The sequence below is a fragment of the Aedes aegypti genome, chromosome 3 (genome assembly GCF_002204515.2).
Source record: "Aedes aegypti strain LVP_AGWG chromosome 3, AaegL5.0 Primary Assembly, whole genome shotgun sequence".
NCBI classification, from domain to species: Eukaryota; Metazoa; Arthropoda; class Insecta; order Diptera; family Culicidae; genus Aedes; species Aedes aegypti.
In genome coordinates this window covers 111747745-111773741 of record NC_035109.1, presented here as the reverse complement: position 1 = coordinate 111773741, position 25997 = coordinate 111747745, and the positions used below count along the sequence as shown (strand labels likewise).

General features: G+C 38.0%; 1 protein-coding gene across 2 annotated transcripts; it reads left to right on the top strand.

Moving 5' to 3' along the window:
• Window positions 1-1806: 1806 nt before the first annotated feature.
• On the top strand, window positions 1807-25276 carry LOC5576784 (glycine N-methyltransferase). 2 transcript variants are annotated; one of them, XM_021851564.1, is made up of 4 exons: window positions 1807-1989; window positions 21317-21710; window positions 24559-24815; window positions 24894-25276. In XM_021851564.1, the coding sequence occupies exons 2-4, from the start codon at window positions 21371-21373 to the stop codon at window positions 25161-25163; spliced, it is 867 nt and encodes a 288-aa protein (XP_021707256.1). In that variant the 5' UTR covers window positions 1807-1989; window positions 21317-21370; the 3' UTR covers window positions 25164-25276. The 2 variants fall into 2 exon arrangements, with proteins under 2 accessions (XP_021707256.1, XP_001662871.1); XM_001662821.2 differs by having other exon boundaries at window positions 21304-21710.
• The last annotated feature ends 721 nt before the right edge of the window (window positions 25277-25997 follow it).

Below are 25997 nucleotides of genomic sequence, written 5' to 3'. Positions count from 1 at the left end.
AAAATATTCAAGAAATATGTTGAAGGATTACTCTGAACTTTTGAATAGCGATAATATGGCGGGCAAACTTGAATAATATATTGAAAAGATTCTTTAACAAGTATGAAATGTTTACTTAAAAGAAACGCTTGCTGGATGTTATTTTTGAACAAATTAGAAAAAGAATGTGAAGGAACTTTTTGAAGAATCTCTGAAGATGTTATTGAATTGATTCTTAAGAAAATGTTTGGAAATTACCCGGTGAAATAAGCTCAGGTAATTTCCTCCAATAATTCTCAAGATGAATCCCAAGAGAATATTTTGATGGAATTGTTAAAAAAATCGAAAGCGAAATACTTGTAAATATGTTTGAAGGGTTTAAAAACTAGGAGGAATAATTAAATTAGAAGTGTTTAGATATATTTAAAAGTATTGCTCACGAGATCCTTAGTGGAAGTCTGGAAAGTTTGATCAATGATTCTTGGAAGCTTTTTTTCGAGATTTGAGATAGACTTTAAACAAAATCTAGAGAAAAATATTTGGTAACTGACTGAAAGTTTATTGGGCTCCAAGAATTAAAATAAAAGACAGAAAAAATAAAAAAATATATCTGAATTCCCCATACCATATAGCTTAAAGCTCACACGACTGTGACAGCTTACATTTTCAGCTCAAATCTTTAAGACGGTATCGCATTCATGCTCCAAACTCAAATCTCTAACGAATAGGCATAACAAAACATGACTCGTAGGAGCAATACTTTACCCACAAATACATATAATAGTACTGCCATGACATAAAGCTACTTTGCAACTCTACCAATTAACACACAAACTATCATCAACAGAAAACAAAAAATAACCATCCGTTGAACTCTGTACAGCTTTAGCTCATATGCAAAACAAAGTCTGAAAAAAGGCAACCGCAATAAACACAATCTATTTATTATTAACGGATCTGTAGCACTTCCAAAGGCTACGGGCGAGGAAAACAAATCCAATCTCGCTAGGGTATTTTCGAAACAAAACTCGGTGCAATAATCGACACCTATGAACACGGAACGGCAACGAATGTGCAATCACTAACTGTAATAACCTAACTTTAATGCTAAGAAAAAATACGACTAAAAACTATTGTCCTGAAACGGAACAAATTTCAACAAATCGCAATACTTTTTTTATTGACTAGAGTAAACTTATGATGCAATAAAAGAAAATCCAATGAAAATAAACTTGAAAGCAGGTGTTTGATTTAATCTATTGTGAAAAAGCGCTATCATTGTCTGCAATGAGAGTATGTTATGTTATTCAAAAATCGGTTGAAAATCAGGAAACCTCCGGTTTCTCGCAACGCAAACAAGTCGTTTGCTATGGCGCGATATGATCCTCTCAAAATAGGGCTGCGCTCTATTAAGGAAGAAATAAAAAAAAATATCTCGATCTTTCCAATATCACATTACTAGATTTATTTCCTTTCCCGGTTTGTACATCCCTTCAGTTATCTTCTCAAAATCCTGCCCAGACAAATTCTTCTCCAGCTCAACCCTTCTACAATATTGCACAACCCTACCGCCAAATGAAAATAACTGATAAGGACAATGATTCGATGGAAAGTGAGCCCCATCTTCGTTGAGGAATCCGTTCATTAATCATCACTGCGAAAAAAACAAAACAGCTTTATCATCGTGATGGTGCGATACCATGGACTCAGCTTATTTACCAGCTGTTGGAGTAAGAAAACAGGACACTACTTCAACGGGACGCTCGGTACAATCCAGCATCCTGCTACGGTAGAACTGATAGTACAAAACGGCACAATTCGGTCCCCGCAAACGACAATAAGCCAAAGGCATTAGACGGGAATCAAGCGCGATTAAACGGGCCAGCCGAAATTGACGCGTGTGCGAAATTTGTCGAAATATTTTGGAAGCTTTAGGCATAGCAGTTGACGATCGCCTCTCCGCAGGATCGGTAGTTTCTCCCTCAGGACAGGAAGAATTTCCAAAGTTAGGTAAGTTGCGCTTGTAGGACTAAATGGGCTCTCAGGTGTTTAAGCGAGATCAAAAAGGAATTGTGTGAAAAAGTTCATTGCTAGGAAAAGCTGCTGTTGCCAAAATAGTTTTTCAAAATGATTGTAATTCATTATAGAAATTGTGTCCCAAATAATTATTGTGAAGAAGAAAAAAAAGTGCCTGAAAAATTTGCCATGAAAAGATTAACAAATTTTAATTTTGTATTAGCAGTATATTCAAAGAAGTGGAAAACAAATGACTATTGTGGGAAACCCGAAGAGTTTACTGCATATTATTTTTAACCAATGGTTCCTTCAAGTCGGAAGTAAGGCATATCTTGAATTTCAAGAATAGAGATAGAGAACCAGGCAGCTGAAAATTTGATCAATTGTCCACCATATGACGTATGACCAATCGATTAAGTTTTCAACTCAAACGAATGCCGGGTTCTCCAGATTTTTACTCTTGAATATTTAAGGTGTGGCTCCAATGCATCTTCACCTTCAAAGTTTTAATAACTGACTATACTAAAAGAAGTTTGCATCCATAATAAGAGGAAAATAACCATCATTGTTTTACAAATCATAAAAATCAGTTTTTTTGCCCAAAATTAAAGCAATGTTTCTAGAAATGTAGGGTAGTTGTACCAATAGTGGAGGTACTAAGCACGATTGAACTTCATTGAAACACTCAAATTCAAGATGCGCCAATAATGTACACGTTAATCTTGTAACAGGAAGTAACAACCGTTGACTTAATGAGAAAAGTGATTTAATTGCAGTAATCCACGGCATGTCAGTGAAAAATAATACCTCCACTATTGGTACACTGTTCCTTTAGTTGCGGTATATTTTTAATTTTTGTTCCTATAATTGCGGTATCCGTTGTTTTCTTATAGGATCCTCCACTATAGGAACACTTTACCGCAACTATTGGTACAAGCAAGTAAAGTTTTAGCAATTTTAGTAATATTTCATCAGTTTTAAAGCAATTCGAGCACTTTTTTCAACTATTCAGTGTATCAACAAGCCAATATGTCGACTGGCAGTGTCGGTTCTGTGGTTAATGTAATAAAATCTGCGAAAACGGCACTACCGCAACTATAGGAACACCCACAACTAAGGGAACACTTACCCTATCATTGCATTGCATTTGCTCTCTGCAATGCAATGAAAGATTTTCATAAGGTTTGCTTTAAATTTGAGCGAAAACATTGTTTTTTTTATTTTCAATGGTTGAATGATGGATTCTTGAGCCATAACATGACATGCCAAACTAAGTTTTTCGAATACCATTCAAAAGATCAAATTAGTCAATATCCTGTTATTACAGAAGTGAATTTTAGTTATGTTCGGTAAATAGAACTTCCATTTGAACCAAATCAATAACAAGTTTAGTTACTTACTGTCTTGATGGTCTACAATTCGCTACGATGAATATACGCCGAATGGATGAGTCTTCTCTACTGGGTCGATCTTAGGGCAATTGCTTCGAGTCGCCCTGAACGTTAAGTGCCCTTAAATCCTCAACTGCTGCGAAGTCGGTGGCCTTGTCCTGGTTCTCTGTTAAATATTATTTTTTCTTGTCGTTTCTCCAGCATGAAAGCAACGCGACCAGCCCAACGCATCCTGCCGTGTTTTATACGCTTGACAATAAATATCCATCTCTTCATACACAAATCGTGATTCATACGATGCCGCCAGATGACGTTTTTTTAATTTACCACCAAGTATTGTTCGCAACACTTCACGTCCAATAAATCCAAAGGCTCTCCGGTCGCCTTCCTTCAATGATCACGATTTATGGCCATTAGGATCAGTGTCTTGTATTATGCGAGTTTTGCTTTCGTTTGCAGGCTACGGCATTTCAGCTGGTAACGGAGCCCGTAGAAAGCCCGAATACTTCTTTTCACCTCGCGGGTAACATCATTATCGCACGACACTTGTGTTCCAAGACACATGAATTATTCCACCACTTCAAACTATTCACCACCTAGCATCATTTCGCTACCAATAACACGTACGGACCTACGTTGACCACCAGCTATCATGTACTTCATCTCTGTGGTGTTGATCGTAAGTCCGATCCTCACTCTTAAAAGGCACGAATGCCTCTTCCACTACCCAACGGTCAATCCCGATTATGTCGATATCGTCCGCAAAGCCAAAGAGCATATGAGAACGTGTGATAATTGTACCGCATCTCTGCACTCCGGCTCTCCTGATAGCACCTTCGAGCGCTATTTTAAACAGCAAGTTAGAACAAGCGTCAATTCGCTTCAGTCCATCTAAGGTCCTCGCGGTCTCAATCTGATGAATAAAATTCCAGTCATGATATTTTACGCCGAATTAAGTTTTGTTATCTCCAACCAACTAATAGGCATTTGTTCTTCCTCACCTATCTTTAATATTATAGGTTAAGGAGTACGTGCAGCTGCTCACTTCCGTGTTTGAGAAGTTCAACTGGGAGCTCGTCCTTCAGAGCAGCCTGGCATTGCCATCCGTTCAAAAATAACTGGCGGCAACCATTGTTTTATCCGTCACCATTGACATATTTGTAGAACCGACGCATGTCGTTCTCTTTCATAGATTCTTGTATATGAGCACATACTGCCTCTTCATGCTCCTGTTTTTCTGCAATAGATCTTCGAGTCTAGTACACGACACTGAAGACGGCCTTACAGTTGAGGTCGAAATACGCGTATCTGTCAAAGGATGCAAACTCTAGTGGAATTAAATGGTATAGTACTAAATTCGGAGTTTTCATCTCATTATAGGTATTCTACTAAACAGCTCGAAGATTTATTATCATCAATATCAAGCTTCTAGACATGTTCTTCTCGTCCGTCATTCTCTGGCAGTCCTCATCAAACCAACAGTTCCTTGGCCTTCGTTGAATAGTACCTTTCACTTCTCGCGCTACTGTTTCCACCGCTCCGTAGACTAACTTCAGATCACTGAGGTTGATGTTTTAGTTCATTTCGCTAATCCACTCGTCAAGCTTCTGATGGAAGTCTGATACTACACCATCTGCTGACAGGCATTGGATATTGAAACTTATTCACCAATATTAACCTTTTTTTCCCGATCAGCTTAGATAGTCGCGTTGTGTCGGTTGCGATTGTTTCAATAGGGCGATTTTCAAAACTGAAAAGGCAATAGATGACTCTTTTTCAGTGGTAGTAAAAACGAAATCCTGAAGCAAAGAAAGCACAATGGAAAATGAACTAAACACAAAAAGTTATGTATTCATATTACGCTTGATTTCTAATCACTACTTTTTCGATCCAGTTTCCTAATTGCAAGTAATTTACGTTTTTCATTATTTCCCATACGTTTTGACAGTTCACCGACTACCATTCTTCCATGCGCTTGTGTTTGAAATTTGAAAAATTTGAGAATCCAGCGTAGCGCGATCAGTGAAAGGAATACACACATCAGTGTCGCCGCTAGGCGGCCAGCACAGATAAATTGAATGTTCGAAGGGTTGTTGTCTGTACTTTTTTCCTTTGGCGCCAACTGTTAGCGATTAAGATCAAAAAAAAAAACAGTCGTTACCCTATTGGCTAATAATGAACACTACGGACTGCCTGTTCCGGTAGTAAAAGTCCACCTCACACGTGACCCCTAATTCATGAATGAATAGTAAGGGGGGTTTAAATAGAACCTAACCGATAATGGTGCCTGTGGAGTACCAGATCGCTCTCCACAGTATTGTGCCCTTCCTGTGCTACCTGGAGCAATGGCGCATGTGACCTTGTGTTTCTCGGAGATAAACGGCTGTCTTTTTTCAGTCTCAAGTTCGAGGCTAAATATGGCTGGGAATATGAATATGTTGTTATTTAGTTTAAATTATCACCTCGCATTATGCTTTTACACAGTGTATTTTGTGCTTAATTAAGCCTAATCCTGCCTAGTTTGGGTAGTGGCTATAGTTAGGAAAGCTCAGATCAAACTCCAGCATAAAAAGCAGCAACAATCAATCTTTGCAGACTCATGCAAAATGGTGCAGCCCAAGTGGCGCTTGTGCAAGAACCTTACTTTCGTAAGGGAAACTTCTATCTAGTAACTTTGTGGACCCAGTTTTTGCTGCTTCCAGTAAACATGAAATGGCGAACTCGTTTGTCATGCCTCGTGCATGCGTGCTTGTTAATGAAGCAATCGTTGCTACACTCATTTCTGAGTTAACAACCAGAGATGTATGTGCTGTCACGATTACTGTTTCTGTTGGTGACCTCAATAGGAATTACGTCTATTGTTCGGTTTATTTACCACATGATGAATCATTCCCGATGGATGAGTTCAAACGAGTTGACGTATACTGTGTAGCAAAAGGCCTTCCGCTTTGAGCAGTGATGCAAATGCTCATCACATCATCTAGGGTAGCTCAGATTGGTATGGTAGAAGCCATGGGGAAGTGAACTTCCACCTGACGCAGTTTCTGTCAGGACATGGTTGCTATAGACAGTACCTGCATAGGTTCGGGCACTCAGAATCTCCTGCGTGCCCCAATTGTGCTGGTGTAGAGGAAACAGCGGAGCATGTCGTGTTCGATTGCCCCCGTTTCATTGTTGTGAGAGGTCGCATGCTCACTACATGCGGAGGGGACACGTCCCCCGACAATATTATAGAGAGAATGTGTGCGGATGCCGAGTGCTGGAATGCAGTAACTACGGCTGTCACTCACATTATGTTAGAATTGCAGCGTCTATGGCGCGCCGACCAAGAGTTGGCTGCAGAGGATTAGCCCTGCCGAGGCTGGTCCCTTGTAACATTGTTTAAGTCGGCTAGGAGAAGCAGTTTGCCTAGGCTACTTCTGCTACACGTGTTGTGCTATATGAGATGAGGGTCTGAGTCCAAGGGTCATGTCGATGCACTGTTCACCACTTGAGCAATTCTAAATGAATTGCTCATGCACAGTGCATAGGCTGGTTTTAGCGGGTCGTCGTTGGTGCGTCATCCCCGCATTCCCTGAGTTATCTTCTCAGGGGATCTGTTTGCAGATTTCCCCCTTGTAAAAAAACAAAAAAAAAAAAAAAAAAAAGGGTAGCTCAGATATCAATTTGAGAGACTCTGTACTACTAAAGTATTCCATCAGACTATAATTTAGTAGTACAGATCTCGGATTTCTTAATAAAGACAATCGCTCACCCTTCATGGTATCTACTAGAGGAGAACTATTAAACATAACGCTCTGCTCGAATATAATCATTCACGAATTGACAAATTGGCATGTATCAGATGAGGAATCATTATCTGATCATCGCTGCATCTTCTTTGAACATTCGAAAGTAACTTCGCAGACTTTGCGTTTCAAGAATCGTCGATCAACTAACTAGTAACTCTAAATTAAGTTAGTTGCAACCAAATTTCATGGACACTCTTGATCCATTAAAAATCCATGATTTGAATGATGCCGTTGATACTACAATATCCTCTATGGTCTGCGAGGTAACCCTTGGTGAAATTCCGATCCGACTAGACCCAGGAAACAATGCAGAAAGAGTTGGAACAGACACCGTTCAACTAGATCAGAGTCGTTCAAGTCGGCTCGCAATGCTTACAAGAAGTCTCTTTGTTCTGAGGACGAACCGGTTGGAAAAACCTTTGTACAAATGTTTCCAGTTTGAGTGAAGTCAGTCGGTTGAACAAAATCTTTGCAAAATCTAAGGATTTCCAAAGTGAACAAAATACGCTTACCTAATGGTGACTTTACTTCTACTGATGAAGAAGTTTTAGAAAGTTTATTCAATACACACTTCTTTGGATGTGTGGACATAGCATCTACGGATGAACCAAATGTCTTTTCATGTAGTTACCAGTCCGTGGCCTCGGCTCGCAGTATCGTAACTACTGAATCGATTCAATGGGCACTTAATGGTTTTGCTTGTTCCAAATCTCTAGGAGCGGATGGGATTTATCCTGTTCTGCTCCAAAAGGGATTTGAGTTTATCACACATGTTTTGAAAAAGCTACTTGTAAGCAGTTTTGCTACCGGGTATATCCCTAGATCCTGACGTGATATGACTGTGAAGTTTTTCCCGAAAGGTGTACGTGCATCCTATGAAGAAGCGAAGAGTTTTAGACCAACCAGTCTAACCTCTTTTCTTCTGAAATGTCCGGAACGCATCGATCATCATATCCGTGATATTTATTTGGCAAACATGCCTCTTCGTGAGAATTGACATGCTTATATATCTGGAAAGTCCACTGTGACTCTTTTAAACAAAGTTGTATACGGTATCAAGAAAGCATTCGCTCAGACGCAATTCTGCTTGGGTGTTTGGCTATTGAGGGTGCCTTTGATAACGTGTCTTTCGATGCCATATTGGAAGCTGCAGGAAACCATGGGCTACATACCATGATTATCAATTGGATTAATCGATTGCTCAAAAATCGGCGTCTCTTCTCGACATTGCTTCAAGCTACGATTTGAAAATTTAGTGTTTGCGGATGCTCCCAAGGGGTATTCTTTGCACCACTTTTGTGGAATCTCGTAACAGACACGCTATTGAGGCAACTCAATAAGTGCGGTTTTCGATCTTATAGATTTGGGCCTCAAATCCCAAGTATATCAAATGGATTAACACAACATGTTATGACAAAAAAGTGAAGTGAGAACAATCAAATCAAGATTACGCCATCTCCAAAGGATATGCTTGATGGCGATGTATGTTGTGTTCTCTACAGATGACACGGCAGCGCTCGAAGCTCTTTTCGACGTTGCGCCACTACACATATATCTTACAAGAAACTCTTTCTAGCTCCTACCGTTTATGGGTACTGGATCTACTGACGAAAAATCGGTGAATCGTAGATCTACACACACTGTTGTTTCCACTTTTTGTGAATTGGGAGAAAATTGTCCTTGCTCCATGTGATCTCACAATTGCTTGTCAATTTCATTACAGTACATTTATTACAAAATCCCCTTCACGGGAAGAGTGGACGTCCGGCTATTTGTTAAGAAGTATATTAAATACTATAGTATTTTACACTGATGGCTCCCTTCTTGAAGGTAGAGCTGGTGCTGGTGTATATTCTCGTGAGCTAAGGCTGAATCAGGTTTACTCATTTGGTAGACTCTGCACCGCTTTCCAAGGGGAAATATTTGCTATTATGTGTGGAGTGCAATCATTACTTCAACAACACGTAATGGGCAAAGTCATCTACTACTTTTCAGATAGACAGGCTGCTATAGAAGATCTTGCTTCGGGCAACTCAAGATCGAGGCTTGTTTTGTCGAACATAAATTGAGGAACTGAATTTAGTCAATTCTGCAATCTTTGTACAGGTGAAGCTTCGCATCAATTATTAGTTCATGATATGACATTTTTTTAACAACAAAAATACCTGAATAAAGGTATTACAATCCCTGATAAATGATAATAGCATTTTTTTTCGTAGAATATTCATGCGGTTTACAGCAATATATGAACATGTAACAAAAATTTTAATAAGAAGGAGGTAGATTGAGGCGTCCGATACGCCAAAAATCATATCGTCTCCTTGACTCGTATCCGCCTAGCAAACAGATAAAAGTTCAAAATTTTTGATGAATTGAGTTTGGTTCAGCTTAAATGTCGCAAGTCGGTCGTGATACTTATCAGCCCTGTACCTGTCTAATTGGTATGAAACAGACTCCAACTTAACTTATTTTGCAAACTTCGATTACATATGTTCTTTTGTAGTGATCCTTAGTAGCTTTTCGGTTCTTTGAGCCGTTTACCGGCAGCTCCATTTTTTCATCATAAATACTGAATATTTGCGATAACTTTGCGCGATTTTGCTTTTAGTCAATATTACAAAAAAGGACTTTACAATGTTAGGTAATGAGGATAATTCTCTGAAAAAATCATACCAATATTCCTAAAGAAATTTGAAAATTACAATATGATGTTGTTATCAAAATCTTTATTTGACCAGCTTGGGTTACATATATGGCTTGATTCGCTACGCACATGTGCTAGTGTCTGTGAACGAAAATTCGCAAGAAGGCAACGGGAAAAATAATAGTTAGCGTAGTTACGGTATACTTCGTAGATTGGATACTAACAACATTCATGTGTCATTTGATAACTTCATTCAGACTTCTTTCAGGTACTAGGCTGTGGAGGATACCTTGGCCCAATCGTGAACAATGGTACCAAAACCATGAATATTGCTATTCATGACCACGCCCATCTTTACCGTAACTTGGGATAAGGGAAAGAAATGTTGATGTAGCACTTACTTAATGAGAAGCCACTGAGCGACACCCTCATAAGGGATGGTACACAAATTACGTCACGCTGAATTTCTACATTTTGGACCACCCCCCCCCCCCCTTTGTCACACTTTTTGTATGAGTCCTCCGAAAATTTTGTAAATTTTGTCACGCTTGGCTTGACCCCTCTCCCCTTGGAGCGTGACGTAATTTGTACATGACCCCTAAGTGCTACGAAGGTGGAGGTTGGGAGAGGTGTGAGGTCACGATTGCCTGAAAAACTAGCGATGGATACAAAGAATTTGTGACAAAGTTTTAATAATTTAATCATTTTAATGCCAGCAATCAAAAAAGGAAATAGTTATTTATGCAACAAGTTGCAAAATGATGATTTTTTCAGCACGAGTTGTACATTTATCCAACGAGGCTCGCCGAGTTGGATAAATACAACGAGTGCTAAAAAAATCGTGTTTTGCAACGAGTTGCATACAACATTTTTTGCTATTTCGAAAAATGCCGTTTCAGCTGGATGCACTCTAAAAGCACAGACAAACATTTCAAGAGAACCCACATGGGCATACAGCCATGCGTGAATCTACGCATTCAGCATTTTTCAATCACGTAGGCTGTGATACAGTAGTACACAAGAATGTCACCATTTTTCTCTCTCCCATTGGTATCATGCAGTTCTATGTTCCCTATGGGAGGAAAGAACAGGTGAGACAGCACATACAGTAGCTGACTACAAATGCTGGACGATCCGATCCCAAATCGCCAGCCTGCGTAGGAACCAGATCGCACAACGGATATAGACTCGAGTGAAGTGACTCGTCCTGGAAACCTAATGGAAAGTCACTTCATTCGAGTCGAGAATTGTCACCTCGCTAGCCAACACCGACAATTCTCACATACGCAAGTCGTAGAATAAACCCTAGAATCAGATGCAAGTGTGCTTATTCTGTGCGGCATATAAGGCGAGACGAGTCGATGAGGTGTCAACTCGCTCCCATTTGATTAGTCGCCTCACGTCACCCGAGGTGAGAACGACTCGTCTCGACTCACACGCCGCGCAGAATAAGCACAAATGACATGAAGAGACTGGGTTATTCGATTGACGCCTACAAAAACAGTACTGAAAAGTGCTACTTTTCAGCACCGAAAAGAGTACTGAAAAGTGCTACTTTTCAGCACCGAAAAGAGTACTGAAAAGTAGCACTTTTCAGCACTGTTTGTTTCGGTAGGAAAAGTAGTCCTTTATGTTCATCAACTTCTCACTGAAAAGTTGATTGATTTGCAACCGAATTGCAAAAATATCTTTTATTTACAGTTTACATTTGAAATTAACGGTGTGATTTTCTGCTCAGTAAACATTAATAATCAGAACCGATCCCTCCGGGGTCATTGGATTGGTCCAAAAAAAATGAAAAAAAAGTTTTACATTGAACACAAGAAACCCAAACCGAATTGAAAAAAACGGCTCGTAATGCATTAATGGAAAAAAAACAACAACAACAACACGTCAGAGCGAGTTCCACGGCGGGTAACTCGAAAAATATTGGTATGGCGAAAAGTATCTAACGAACTATTTCCCGAAATTGGGAACTTTTTTTGAAAAAATATTTTGAAGTGATGATAATGACCAAAACCTACCAAATATTTTTTTTTTTTCGATTAATGCTTTCATTTACAAGAAATTTAAATAAGATGCCTTTCCCCATACGAAATAAAATGAGAAAACTTCTGTTGATCAACTATGAACAAGAGCAAAGCAGGTAATCTATTTCATCGTACATGCGCATCTGCTTTGTAATAAGTCAACTCTCACCAATTGAAACGTAATCGTATATTTTTTCTAGCTAATAACCGCCCATTGGGGTGTGGAAATTTCCGTGATCAAATGTATTTTAATTACTATTTCCTAGCTTCATTGATGCCCAAAATACAGTTATTCACAATCACGCATTGCAATGAAAGCTGAAAACACTGATCATATAGACTTAAAATATCGCGTTTTCCCACCATTAAAATTAGACGATTGTGTGTGCAAAAAACACAATTGACAGAAGCAATCAAATCTGATTCCCAAATCAGATAAGCTTACTGCCGATACCAAACAAATTCATGATTTATCTGACGAGAGCCCGCCTCAAGGAAGTCACATGCGTTAAGTAATGAGCACCGACATGGGAAGATTATTGACAATCATTGTTGGAATGCACGCGATTGCACACGATGCTGGAAATAATGGTGGCGATTCGATTATTGAAATAGATTGCTCTGTGCACGCTTGGAAGAAAATACTGGAGTGGATAGGATTTGCGCAACGCAAACCTCATCAATAATTGTGTTATTTTTATTAATCAAAACTTACAATTTTTTTCATCAAGATTCCACGTTTCACTATCTACAAATTGAGGCGATACATACATACTCACCACTTCTAATAGGGAATTAATCAGGAGCATTTAACGATTTCATCATGGCCATCATAACTGATTCGATACCTGAAATTGGTCCTTAAACCTTAATAAAAACTAAAATCAATACAAGAGTGGTTTGAATCGTGTGTCAATTTTTAACCGTGTATGAACCGGTCATATTAATGAGTAGATATTTTTCACAAACCTACTAAAACAATGGAATAATTATCATCAATTAAGTATGCAATTTTGAATTGTAATGAGTAAAGAGAAATTGATCTAACGATATGTTAAACATTAGATAATAGTGTGTAGTGATTTCGACGTTCTACATTAATTAGATCATCATTCTAATTCGTGAGGTTCCCCACCTTAGGCTGATTCGATATAGAACTAATGCAGCCATCAGCGGTATGGACACAGTAATTACTCTTAACCCTTTAGTGCCAAGTGATCTATTCTGAGATCAGTTACTTTTATGAATACAGTTTTTTTAAGACAAAATTGAAGTTGTAAAAGAACTCAAAGGTTATCTAATGAGTTTTTTTTAATTCAGATTTCTTTCACTAGATGGCGCTGTAAGCATAAAATATTTCAATTTAGGAGCTGCTTTGTCAGCAGCTCTTTCACCACGCTCGTCTTATGTTACAATAAGCGTGGTTTCCATATCAGAGATTCCTGAACGATTGTAGAATGTACCCTGGAATTCAGTGTGGATTCTGAGATTTCCGAATAGATACTGGGATTTCAGTGTGGATCCTGGGATTCCAGTGACGAACCTGAGATTCTAGTGTAGATGCTGGTATTTCAGTGTGGACTCTTGGTCTCCAATGTGGATCCTGGTATTTCATTGTGGATCCTAGGAATGTAGTGTGGATCGTAGGATTTAAAAGTGGATCCTGATATTCCAGTGTGGATCTTTAGGTTTTCATGTTCATATGGGAATTGTAGTGCAGATCGCAGAATTTCGTTGTGGATCTTGGAATTGTAATGTGGATAGCAGACTTTAAGTGTAGAACTTGGGATTCCATTATTGTGTGGATAATGTGGATCATAGAATCTCAGTGAATATCCTGGGATTGTAGTGTTGATCGCAGGACTTCAATGTGCATCTAGGGATATTAGTGTGGATCCCAGAACTCCAGTGTGGACTCTGGTATTTCAGTGTGGATCCCTTTATTCCAGTCTGAATCCAGGAATTATTGTGTAGATCGTAGGGTGATAGTGTGAATCGTGGAATCCTTGTGAAGGTCTTGGGATTCTAGTGTGAGTCCTGGTATTCCAGTGGGATTATTTGTTGATCTCAAATTCCAATCTGGATTCTGGTACTTCAGTAATGATCCTTTGAGAACAATGCGAATCATTGGAATACAGTATGGATCTTGTGATATCAATGTGGATTCTGGATTTCCAGTGTGGATCCTTAAATTCCAGTGTAGATATCCTGCGATTGTTATGTGAATCGAAGTTCAATGGATTTTAGCAGGTATTTTTGGTTTCCAGTTTAGACCAGTGTAGACCCTGAGTATTCCAGTGTGGATTCTGGGATACTTGTGTCGATCCTCGTTTTCCAGTGTGAATCCTGGTATTCCAGTGTGCATTCAGGGACTTCAATATGGACTCAAATTCCAGTGTAAATGTGGTGATTCCAGTGTAGATCTTTATATTCCAATTTAGATACTGATATTCAAGTGTGGGTCCTAGGATTTCAGTATGGATCCTGGAAATCCAGTGAGGATCTTTGGGTTCCAGTGTGGATCTAGGTGTTACAGTATGGATTCTGGGATTCTAGTATGGATCCTCGTCTTTTAGTATAAATCCTGGTGTTCTAGCGTGAATCCTGAGATTTTTGAATAGATCCTGGGATTACAGTGTCGATGTTGGGATCCCAGTGTGGATGCTGGGAGTCTAGTGTGGAAACTGGAATTCCTGTGTAGATTTTGGTATGTCAATGTGGATCCTAAGATTTTGGTGTGAATCAAGGAATTCCAGTTTGGATTATGAGTTTCCAGTGTCGAACTTAGAATTTCTATATGAATCCGAGGAAACCAATGTCGATTTTGGGCTTCCAGTATGAGTTTAAAGACTGTAGTGTAGTTATATGGGTCCTGAGAATCCAGTGTGGATTTTGGGATTCCAATGTGGATCCATGAATTCAAAATGGATCCTGGATTTCAAGTGTGGATCCTGCGATTGCAATGTAGATACTGGGATTCTAATGTGGATTCTGGAAATTCATTGTGCTACCTAGAACTTCAGTGTGGACCTTGGAAATCCAGTGTGGATCTTGCGATTTCAGAGCGGAGCCTGGGATCTGAACATTGGTCCTTGGTGTTCATGGTGAACTCTGCGATTCCAGTGTGGATCCTAGGATTTCAGTAATGTATGGATTTTATCCTTGTTCGTAATGTTCTGAGAAGTCACTTGTTTGTGGTTGTGGTTACGATGTTGATTGATGACATGTATTCTAAGTAATTCTTGAAATCAAGTCACGGTAAAATATAACTCTATATATACTCATTGGTGTAGGAACAGTGGAGAACAATATTCTGAATCAATTTACATGACTTAACAAAAACTTAACAAAAAGCTCTTCAGTAGCTACGTTCTTTTATTCTGTACAACAGTAGTGGAAAAATCTCAATTGTCGTAAACAGCATCAGCGTGGTGGTTCTAAGTTCGGTGAATCGCGCGACAACCGAAAGATCAATCGTCCAGCTGTCACTCAAAAGGTTACTCTAGAATCAGTTTGTTGTAGTGTGCGATAAGCAAATTTGTGAGGATCTTCCATAAAACATTTCTTGCAGAATTTATGTACAAATTCTTGAGAAGTTTGTTTTTTATTGATTTGAGAGATTTCAAATAACCTGTATTAATTCTAAATTAATTCATAATCATAAATAATCATTTATCGTTCGCTGTCCATCTGTTGTTACTACCTACCTAAACATTTTTTTGTTTCTACTTCCTGTCCAGAAAACTTTCTTGACTAACTTCGTACAAAATTTTTTTCATTCTTCAAAAAGCAAAATTTCAACGAATAAACTAAAGTTAGTAAAATAAGATAAATTCTATGATTTTTAAAAAATGTTGGCATTCTTATACGTATGATTCCTGTTATTTGAAAGTCTATAAGGAATTCTTCAACAAATGTTCAATGTAATGCAAAAATTTCCTCCAAGATTTAAATTTACTAAAATCTCACACTCTCTTTGGCAGTGCTACCACCAATATCTTCACGTTGAACTTTTACAGTTCTACCACAGTAATTAAAAAAAACCACCCAAAAGTTTTTTGTTTGAAATTTCTTAAAGTAAGAAAAAAATTGTTTATACATCAATTTGTTCACCATAGTATCATGGAACTTCGGAATTCATGCAAAACATCTAACATGCAAAAACCTTCATCTTTTCTAGCGCATCATAAAGGAACAAATCAAAATAACTAGAACTTTTGTAGTAAATCCTGCAAATACCATTTAAGCTTATAGTCAAAAAGTTGCATGTGGGCTTCGTGGCCGTGCAATTAGTGTTACCAAGCATTTAGCCGCATCGAGTCAAGGAGTGTGGGTTCGATTCCCGCTTCAGTCCGTAAAACTTTTCGTCAGGAATGTATTTCGACTGTGCCACTGGGCGTTGCATGCTAATCCGATGTCTAGTGTGGTGCTTCCTTCAAAGGGCAAATCGTCCACTGGAAGCATTAACGTGTAGGTGTCTTTAAAAAAAAAGTTTTAGAAATGATCAAGAATGAATTGTAAGATCTTTTAGTAAATCTGTTGAAAAAAAACATTGAAAAATCTCCTAAACAATCGCCACAACTTTACAAAATGTAGCATCTACTCAAAAACAAAATCCACAAAGTTTACTACACTTTTGGTATGAATAAAAAACCTTTCGAACATGTATTATTCGTTTTTGAGCATAAAATCGCTTGAGCCACTATTGGTACACGTGTTCCAGTAGTTGCGCTAGTGCTCCAGTATTAGACGTTCTGGAATGATACAAGGAACTTTCAACAAAATAGTTGATTTTTACATAAGTTTAGTATTTTTCCCTCTGAACAGCAACTATAATCTTTCGAATGAAGCATAAAGATCATCTGGGATATTTCTTCATATATATACATCTATTTAAAAAACTGCTTCCGTCACTTGATCCACTATTGGTGCAAGGGAGCAAATTTTTTGCGTAAACTTATTTATGTATATAACTTGTTGATAAAATAAAAAGCTGAAATTTGGCAAATCGACTAAACAAGGCGATCTATCCACCAAAAATAGCGCATGTCATTTTTATCAAAAAATGTACGTTATATTCCATAGTCCAATCTACTAGTACATTACAACCATTGGTACCGGCACCCTACTACTTTCGAATATGAGTATTGACTGATGCTGCACGTTAAGAAAAGTCTATTCCGAATGCAGCACGCTAAAAAAAATCTATTCAGTGTGCAGCGTAAAATCAAAAAATCGTGCATACAGTCGACTCTCCACATCTCGATGTTCTACATCTCGATATCTCTCCCTATGTCGATGATTTCATAAGTCCCTTCAGTCTGCATACATTTTCACTCTCCATATCTCGATATCCTCCTTATCTCGATACCTCCATATTTCGATGTGTTTCTGTTGATTTTTCGTTCTCAATTTTCTCTCCGTATGACCAATATCGAAGAATACTAGACCAAAGTTTTGGGATTCAAAACAAATTAGGAGCGCAAAATGACGTCTGTTTGTGTATTACTTTCTTGGCAACGAAGTGTTTTTCAATCTAGTATTCATCAAATATTTCTTCTTTGTCTCGATATCTCCCTATCTCGATGGTCCCTTCGATATCGAGATGTGGAGAGGCGACTGTATAATGGGGATGACAAATTTGTAAGTTTTTCATACAACAAATCATGTGAAAATATGAATATAACTTATTCTCGCTATACATCGCGTAATCGATCACGAACACAAACTTATGTAGGTTATGTAATTTTACACGATTTAAAGTGTAAATTGGCGATTACCATTCCCTTCATGTGCATGTGAATTTTAAAATGATTTAACAACAAAGATTTTTCTGAGAATTTTGGAATTTCAGCTAGAAATCTGTATCCTATGAAGGAATCTTGAGATTACAGCAATTATGAATTTATAAAGTTCCTAGCATTTTCAAGATTCCAGTACTGAGACTTTGATGAAACAGCAGTAGAATTTTGAGCTTCCTCTGTGATTTTTTTGTTTCAAAAAACAGCATGTTGGACTCCGATTATGGTTATAGGATTTTTAGTATTTCTGTGGTATTCTCGTTATTTTGGTAAATTTCCTGGTAGTATACCTGGAGTTCCTAGAAATAAAAATAAATTCTCACAATAGTGGTTGAATTAATGATTTTTTCAACATTATTACTTTCAGACATTCAAATAATTCATATAATTAAAGATTTCCTCTGGAATCCCAACGGAACTGGAAATCAAAGGGATCTAAAGTTTACAAGAATTTCTAAGATTCGGACCATAATTCGATGGAATCCCACTGAAATCTCAGAGACTCTTACAGAAATACCGTCTTAAAGATACCCGAATGATTTCAAATGATTAATAGCCAGATCAAACGTCAGATTTACAATATTCCCAAAAGAATCCCGGGATGGCTTCCAGAATCCCAGAATTGTTATATTGTGGCACCACCACTAAACCAGATCGCGCCAGTGTGACTCGCGACGTGCCTCAACTCGTCGCGCTTTGAAATCAGTTTTTTAGTGTGGCGCTGTATTCTTACGATTTTTATGAACACATCCCACTATTCATATATTAGCTGCGACGCTCGGGGCCCGAGAAAATAATAATTTAAAATACGTGTTGTTCATGATTTCTACCGGATGTTATTACGCATCAAGAATGCCTATCGGAAAGCCATAGTTACCATAGAGATTCTAGAATTCCAAAGGAAATCAGAGAATCTGGGATGACAGAATTCTCACATAAAATTAAGAATTACTTTATAAATAGCTGGAATCCATCCGCCATCCGCGAATTCCTAAGAAACAACATAATTATATTCACATGCAAAATGGTCAATTGACATAGAAAGCTCTCAGTTAATAACTGTGTAAGTACTCATAAGAACACTAAGCTGATAATTAGGTGCTGTCCCAGTTTGGACGTAACGCCAGACAGAATACCAAATCTCTCGAATAAACTTCAAATTCCTTACCGGAATCTCAAAATAATTGTCAAAATATCAAAATTCCTACGGAAATCTCAAAATATCTTTCTAAATATCAAAGCTGACATCGATTTCCCATGGTATTTAATCAAATTTTAATTATTCCATTCATTTCAACAATTTCTAAGCATGAGTAGCAACCTCTGAAGCTAATGCTACCTTTATTGATAGCAACGCGTTGTTTGTAGTATGTTCGAAAGGTGTAGAAAGAGAAATGACACAATCATGTTCCATTCGTGTTCCACATATAGCGTTTACTACCGATAATGTAGCACTCTCAACTTTACTACATTTTATTCATACCGCCCAATATGTCAGAAGGAAACAATAACATAATTCTTCGAAGATATTCATGAACAAAATACTCGGTAAGTTTTTGATTGTTTACGCGGAAGAGTTTTTGCAGATTGATTTACGGAAAACTTCTCAGATTCTCTGAAGAACATTCTCCTGTTCAATATAATTTTTGCTGCGAATTTTTCAAGCAATCCTTGATGAATTTTTGAGAGAAAGACTTGTTGATGGAATCAGATTAGAAACTTTAGGAAGAACCCCAAAGGGATAGAGGGAAAATACTGATGATAACCTCTCTGAATAATTACTGGAAATAATTCTTTATTTGATGATCTTGAACACAATTTTGGCGATACTCCTAGAATTTCTTGAACTCTTTCTTGAAGAAATCACGAGTAGGAAGAAAATACATTATTAATGAAGAACTAAATGAAATTTTAAACTAAAAATTGTTTTTATATGTAGTAAGTACCTAGAGGACCTTCCTGAAGACATGTTTAATATAATTTCTAAAGCAATTTTATAGAGATTTTTCTGGAGAGATCAGAAAGGCTAAAGAAGCTTCTGGGTAATCTGTTGAACAATAAAGCTATTCCCGGGAATGATTTTCCGTGGAAATCCCAGGGGAACTCAGTGAAAACTGGTAAAGGAGGTCTTGGAAAAAGCACTATAAATACGGAAATAATACATGAAGAAATCTCCGTTGTAATACTCAGCGGAATTTCATAAAAGCCCATGGTTGAATACCTTAAAAGTTCCTGAAGAATTCACGAGGGATATTCCTCTTGAGTTCATTGGAGGCATTATTGTAGGATTTTTCACTGGATTAGACAAATAATCAATATTTTCCTTAATTAAACTTGAAATATGCAATGATATGAGACAAACCCTCAATTAAATAAAATTAATACAAATCTACAGGGTATTCGTAAATTATCCGAACAACAAAATAAGGGGAAGATTATTTCTAATTGAAAACAATGATAAATCAATGGCAATGCAGCTTTTTAGATACATCTCTATATTAACTAGATATGTGATGTTTAATAATTTCATAATGATTACTTCCTACATTTCTCGGAGACGTTTTTCCCGAGGGCCGCTAGCCATTTTTGAGTTTTTTTTCTCCTTGAATTTTCAAAGAGATGAGTTCATTAATCCAATTATTACTTTAGGTTATCTATAAGATCTTAACCATAAGATAGGCTTGAAGAAGTAAAAGTAGGAAACGGCATTCGCTAAGACCTCTTAACACATTTCGCGGCTTGGTTTTACAAATAGTTGACATCAGTAAGGTGTCAAACTTATTCCTTATGAATATTATAGGCCAAGATCTTGAACCATATAAGGCATGCCTTCAAAGTTTATATCGATAATATGTGGACATTTGTGAAAATCGTGGCCTCCTCGAGGAAAAATCCTTGCTACGCCAATGTTTATACTCAAGAGGTGTTTTCGTGTATCCTTGAATGGTCGTTGAACACAAAACTTGACAGAAAACATCTCCAATAGTTATGTGAATATAAATATTTTCCAGAAACCTTCAAGCGGTCACCGGTTGAAAAATATGCAAAACAAATTTCAGCCATATGAAGCTGATAAACGTAGCAGGTCCACATACCTAGCATTGTCAAGACCTTTATGATTTTCCTCGTAATCGCAAACTCCCTTCAACTTGACCGCCATTGACGGTTCCACCACGGCCGCAAACCATATACACTAGACTACTTCAAGAATGAAAAAAGTCAATCCAGTTTAGAAGTTGAGCAGCTTCATGTTCGTAAGAAAATGTTTGTTAAACGAAACGAGAAGTGATTAAATAGATGTCATAAGATGCTGATGTTTCCAGAGACAAACGAAATGAAATCAATAACCTTCATTCTACAGTTTAGCTAATAGGAATTTCAACCCCAGTAATAAAAATGTAAGCCATCAATTCTAAATTGATAACTTTTTTTTATCATAACATTCTTGATCAGTCTGCTGCAGACGCGAGTCTCTGAAAAATAACTACCCACCGTATTAGTTAAAGCAACATACACGACTTAGCGCTTTAATCTCGCACAAAGCTTGTTTCCAACTCGCACTTGACCCTCCCCATAGCAGCCAATCTACCGTTCGCTGGGCTGTGAGCCACACTCTCAACCTCTCTTATCTCTCCAAACACGTTCTTACAGTTTCATATTATAGCCCGCACAGCATCCACCGCCCTCCGCCACCAATAACCTCAACCTCAGCAGCAAAATGCCTCAAGCAGACACCGTATTCCAATCGCGCTCGGATGGCATTTCGGCCGAAGGTGTTCGCGATCAGTATGCCGACGGAAAGGCGGCCAAGGTCTGGGAAATCTTCATCGGGGACAAAAAGTCCCGCACGGAGAACTACCGTAACTTTTTGGTGGAAAAACTGCGGGACAATGGCTGCAAGCGCATTCTGGACGTGGCCTGTGGAACCGGCGTGGACTCGATCATGCTGCTGGAGGAGGGCTTCGAGGTGGTGTCCATCGACGCCTCCGACAAGATGCTTAAGTACGCACTGAAGGAACGCTGGAACCGCCGCAAGGAAGTCACGTTCGACAAGTGGAGTAAGTATCGGTAGTAGTTGCATGTCATCGTTTTAATAAGCATGATCAAAAGCACGTGGAGTCACGCTTACTGTGGGAAACTAGACATTAGTTATTTGATGTGAATGCTGCTCCGACAACTCACTCGATTATATACCCTCTTCAATAAATCTGTCACTTTAGCTTGTTATCATAAGCATGCCGCAGTAATTGATCCTATCGTTTATAGAATAATTTGTAGAACATTTTTATGCGTATATTATTCATGACAGCCGTTAAGATTGAGATTGTATTGGGAGCCATTTAATCAACTATCAAGCAAGATTTTGTTTAATTCGTTTCCAACATTACATTCATTTCTTATATCTCGGTGTCCTGTGTTGTACAAAACTATCATTCATATTTGATAAAACAAAATTTAAGCTATATTGTATCATTCACATTTTGTTAACAACACATTACATTTAATTTGCCGTTGAAATTCAGAACTCTAATACGTAAATTGAATCCATCTGCTTATAAAAGAAGAAATCGTTTTTCAATAAATTAAACCTAACGAGATCTAAATATATAAAGCGTTTATCGTGGCAATAGGAGATTGCAACAATTTTTGATAAAAATTATTTATTTTTTATTGGACATTGGTTCCAATGTTTCAATATTGGATATTCTATGTAACTCTGCAGAGCATTCTTTCTAGAATTACAACAGCAAGTCCATATTAGTACAGCATCCACCAAGGCCAGCCGTTTAAATTTGTTTGAAATGAAAAAAAAAGAAATTAATATTCGTTGATGTGGACCATTCTTCTGTTCAAAATGACCTTCTCAAACAGTTTGCTGATGAGGGAAAGCAAGCTGATTGAACAATAGCTAGAAGCATTTGCGAATTTTTTTGTCCAGTTTTAAAATTAGTACAACCTTTGCATACTTTCAAAATCTTGAGTAACTTGACTTTCAATTGTACAAGTGTGTCCCAATTTAAAAGTGTGCACTTGAAAAACTGCATAGCAAGTTTCTGATTTTTCTGGGATTCTTTCAATGATTTTGTCAAGGATCCATCCTGGAATACCTACAAAGATATCTTCATGAACACATCCAGGGTTTCCCGCAAGAATCGTTAAGGAATTATATAATTCATTTTTCGAGCTTTTTCATGAAATTCTCTATGCAGTGTGTTTTGCATGAAATTCTACTAGGAATTCCCATGTGACTTAACGGATTCCCAAAGGGATTTCTTGAGGAATTTCATCGAAGATTTCTTCAAGAGTTCTAGTGAAGCGATCCATTTGAAAAACAATCCAATGATCTCTGGAAGTTTGTCCATAGATCGCTTTAGAAAATCCCGCAGGGGTTTACCCAAAAGCTTCAAATAAAATCCTCAAGGGTTATTCTTAAATGTTTTGTTCAAAGCATATGTGAGAATTTTCCAAGGATTTCTAATAGAACCAGTTTAATAACTTTTCCAGAAATACCTCAATTACCTTTGGGAATTTTAATACAATATCTCTATTAAATCATTCTAGAATTGATCTAGGGATTCCTTCAAGAATCCCTACAATTATTCCTCCACAAATTGTACAAAGTTTTTTTTTGTTTTAAAATCTTGCCTCCAATATTGGGTCTAAGGATTTCTGTGCGGATTTCTTGAAATATTCATAATATTGGTTTTTTCAGACTTTTTGACATTTCTTGTCGAAAAATGTTTTTTTCTTGTAATCTTTTCAGAATGCTTTAAAATGATTTTTCGAGGAATTCCTCTAGAGATTTAATCAATCAATTTAGTGATTTTTCGTTAAAATTAGACAAATAACGCTTTTCTACTCCATATAAAATTGACCATACGAATTAAATGCAATAGTAATGAATATGGAGATTTGTTTTTTAAACATCATTCCAGTGATCATTCCTACAATTTCTCCGGAGATTCATTCAATAATCACTCCACCGATACCTCCAAATCAATACTCTAAAATATTTCAATGAATTTATTCAGGGACTATCAGAAAAAAAATATAAAGATTCTTCTATGTCTTTCTCCAGTGATTAATCCAAAATATTCTCTTGAAATGCAACAAAAAGCTTCACCTCTCAGGTTCATCCCACGACTTTCCAGAAATGTCCACGACTCGTGAATCACGAGAGTTTCTCAGGGGTTCTGGTATTTCTTCATGATTTTTTCCACAGGTTCTTCCAGGAAGTTTGAGAGGATTTCTTCATATAATCCTGTTAGACCCTTTACAATTTCTCCTTGAATTTCTTTAGAAGTTTCAGATTCTACACACTCAGTATGGAACACAGTTTTTTTCAAACTGCATGATAACTCCAACTTGGGGCCTTCCTTAGCCGAGTGGTTAGAGTCCGCGGCTACAAAGCAAAGCCATGCTAAAGGTGTCTGGGTTCGATTCCCGGTCGGACCAAGATCTTTTCGTAATGGAAATTTCCTTGACTTCCCTGGGTATAGAGTATAATCGTACCTGCCACACGATATACGAATGCGAAAATGGCAACACGAAGCAAGCAACTTCATCCTTTGTGCATTATAATGAAGCTTCTAATAAGGAGTTAAATTTTTATGATTTCTAATTTTGTCATTGTAATGCTTTTGATGAAAAGACAGGTTAAAAACAAGTCAGCCAATCCAGCTTCCGCTTTAAACACTATACATTATTGACTAGAAATAATCCAGGATGAGTTCCATTCAGATTCTCAACGATACATTCCATCAAGTTCACATGAACGTCAAACTTTTTCCAAGAAACCCTAAATTAACCCTCATCATATGAATCAGTTTTCATTACACACATTAGCTGCCGACACGTGTTTCAGCCCCCTCTAATTGAAACGCACGTATCACCTCTTACTTGCAGTCATTGAGGAAGCCAATTGGCTTACGCTTTACGATGACATCGAGCACCTGATTGGCGATGGGTTTGACGCTGTGATGTGCCTCGGAAACTCGTTTGCCCATCTGCTGGATAATTATGGAGATCAGCGCGAGCACATTCAAGCTATCAGCAACTTTGAGAAGTGCGTTAAACCCGGCGGTCTGCTATTGATCGATCACAGGAACTACGACAACATCATGGATACGGGGGCGGCGCCGGCTAAGAGCATCTACTACAACGTAAGTTCAACTCGATAAACTGCGCAGATTAACGCCATCGCTGAACTCTCTAACCTTTCGTTCGTCTCCATATTACAGAGCAGCCACACGGCAGACATCAAAACGTCGGTTCTGTACGTCGCCAGTAAGCCCACTCTGGTGACGATGGATTACGTCATTAGCACCGGCAGGGGAGATACCAGTGAATTCCGTCTCTCCTACTATCCCCACAAGCTGGCCGTGTTCGAGGATATCCTGAGGACGATTTTCAAGGGTCACTCGGCATACGAGATGTACGGTGATTTTAAAACCATGGACAAAGTGGCTAATCCTGCCTTCTACATTCACGTCGTACAAAAAGGCAAATAGACACAATCGACGCTCGCTTGCTCTGTGGATTGATTCTACGGCTGTGTCATGGCTCGAATATATCCGATAATTAACAGAAATAAATGCCGACATTGATTATTTGATTGCGCTTAGTAGTACTGGTACTGAGTCAGTGTTTGGGAAATTTGCATGCATTTCTATATAGTTCTGGTCGATTGAGAGCGTGAGATGTCACGTAAGATGAATTGATTGCAGGGCTCAAGAAACCCATCACAGTTTCACGCTCCACTTCTTCAGAACTGGTTATTCTTAGCATATTATATACGTGTCATGCTACAAATTGGCTCACACTTACGGCCGCAATTACACTATTAGTCATGTCCGAAAGGTATCGAACGTCTGATGCTAGTCCATGGTGTGATATAGACCAGATACAATGTCAACTGCTTCGATGTGAAATGGACTTGAACTCATTTCAAAAAGATAGAGCTGGGGAGCTTAGTGTCGAACTGTACTAGTTTAGAAGTGTGATCGCCACCACTATTTATGCAAATCGGATCCAATCCGTCATATATCTAATGTAAACAACTTATTATAGCTGCACTGTTCCGATTACACTGCGGAACACGTTTTTGTCTCCAGCACCAAAATACCGCTATCCGCCTAATTAAGGGTTGCTGAATCCATTGCCATTTTCAGAAATATCATAGCACGTCTAGTTTTTGAGATATTGACTGTTGAAAATGCAAAAAATGACTGTTTCAGCCAACTTGCATGCAAGTTTGCCAGCTTGTAAGGTAATATATTGGCTTAATTTGCCACAGAATTCAAACTTTATGTGTATAACAATACTTATTATCAAAGTTTGTATTA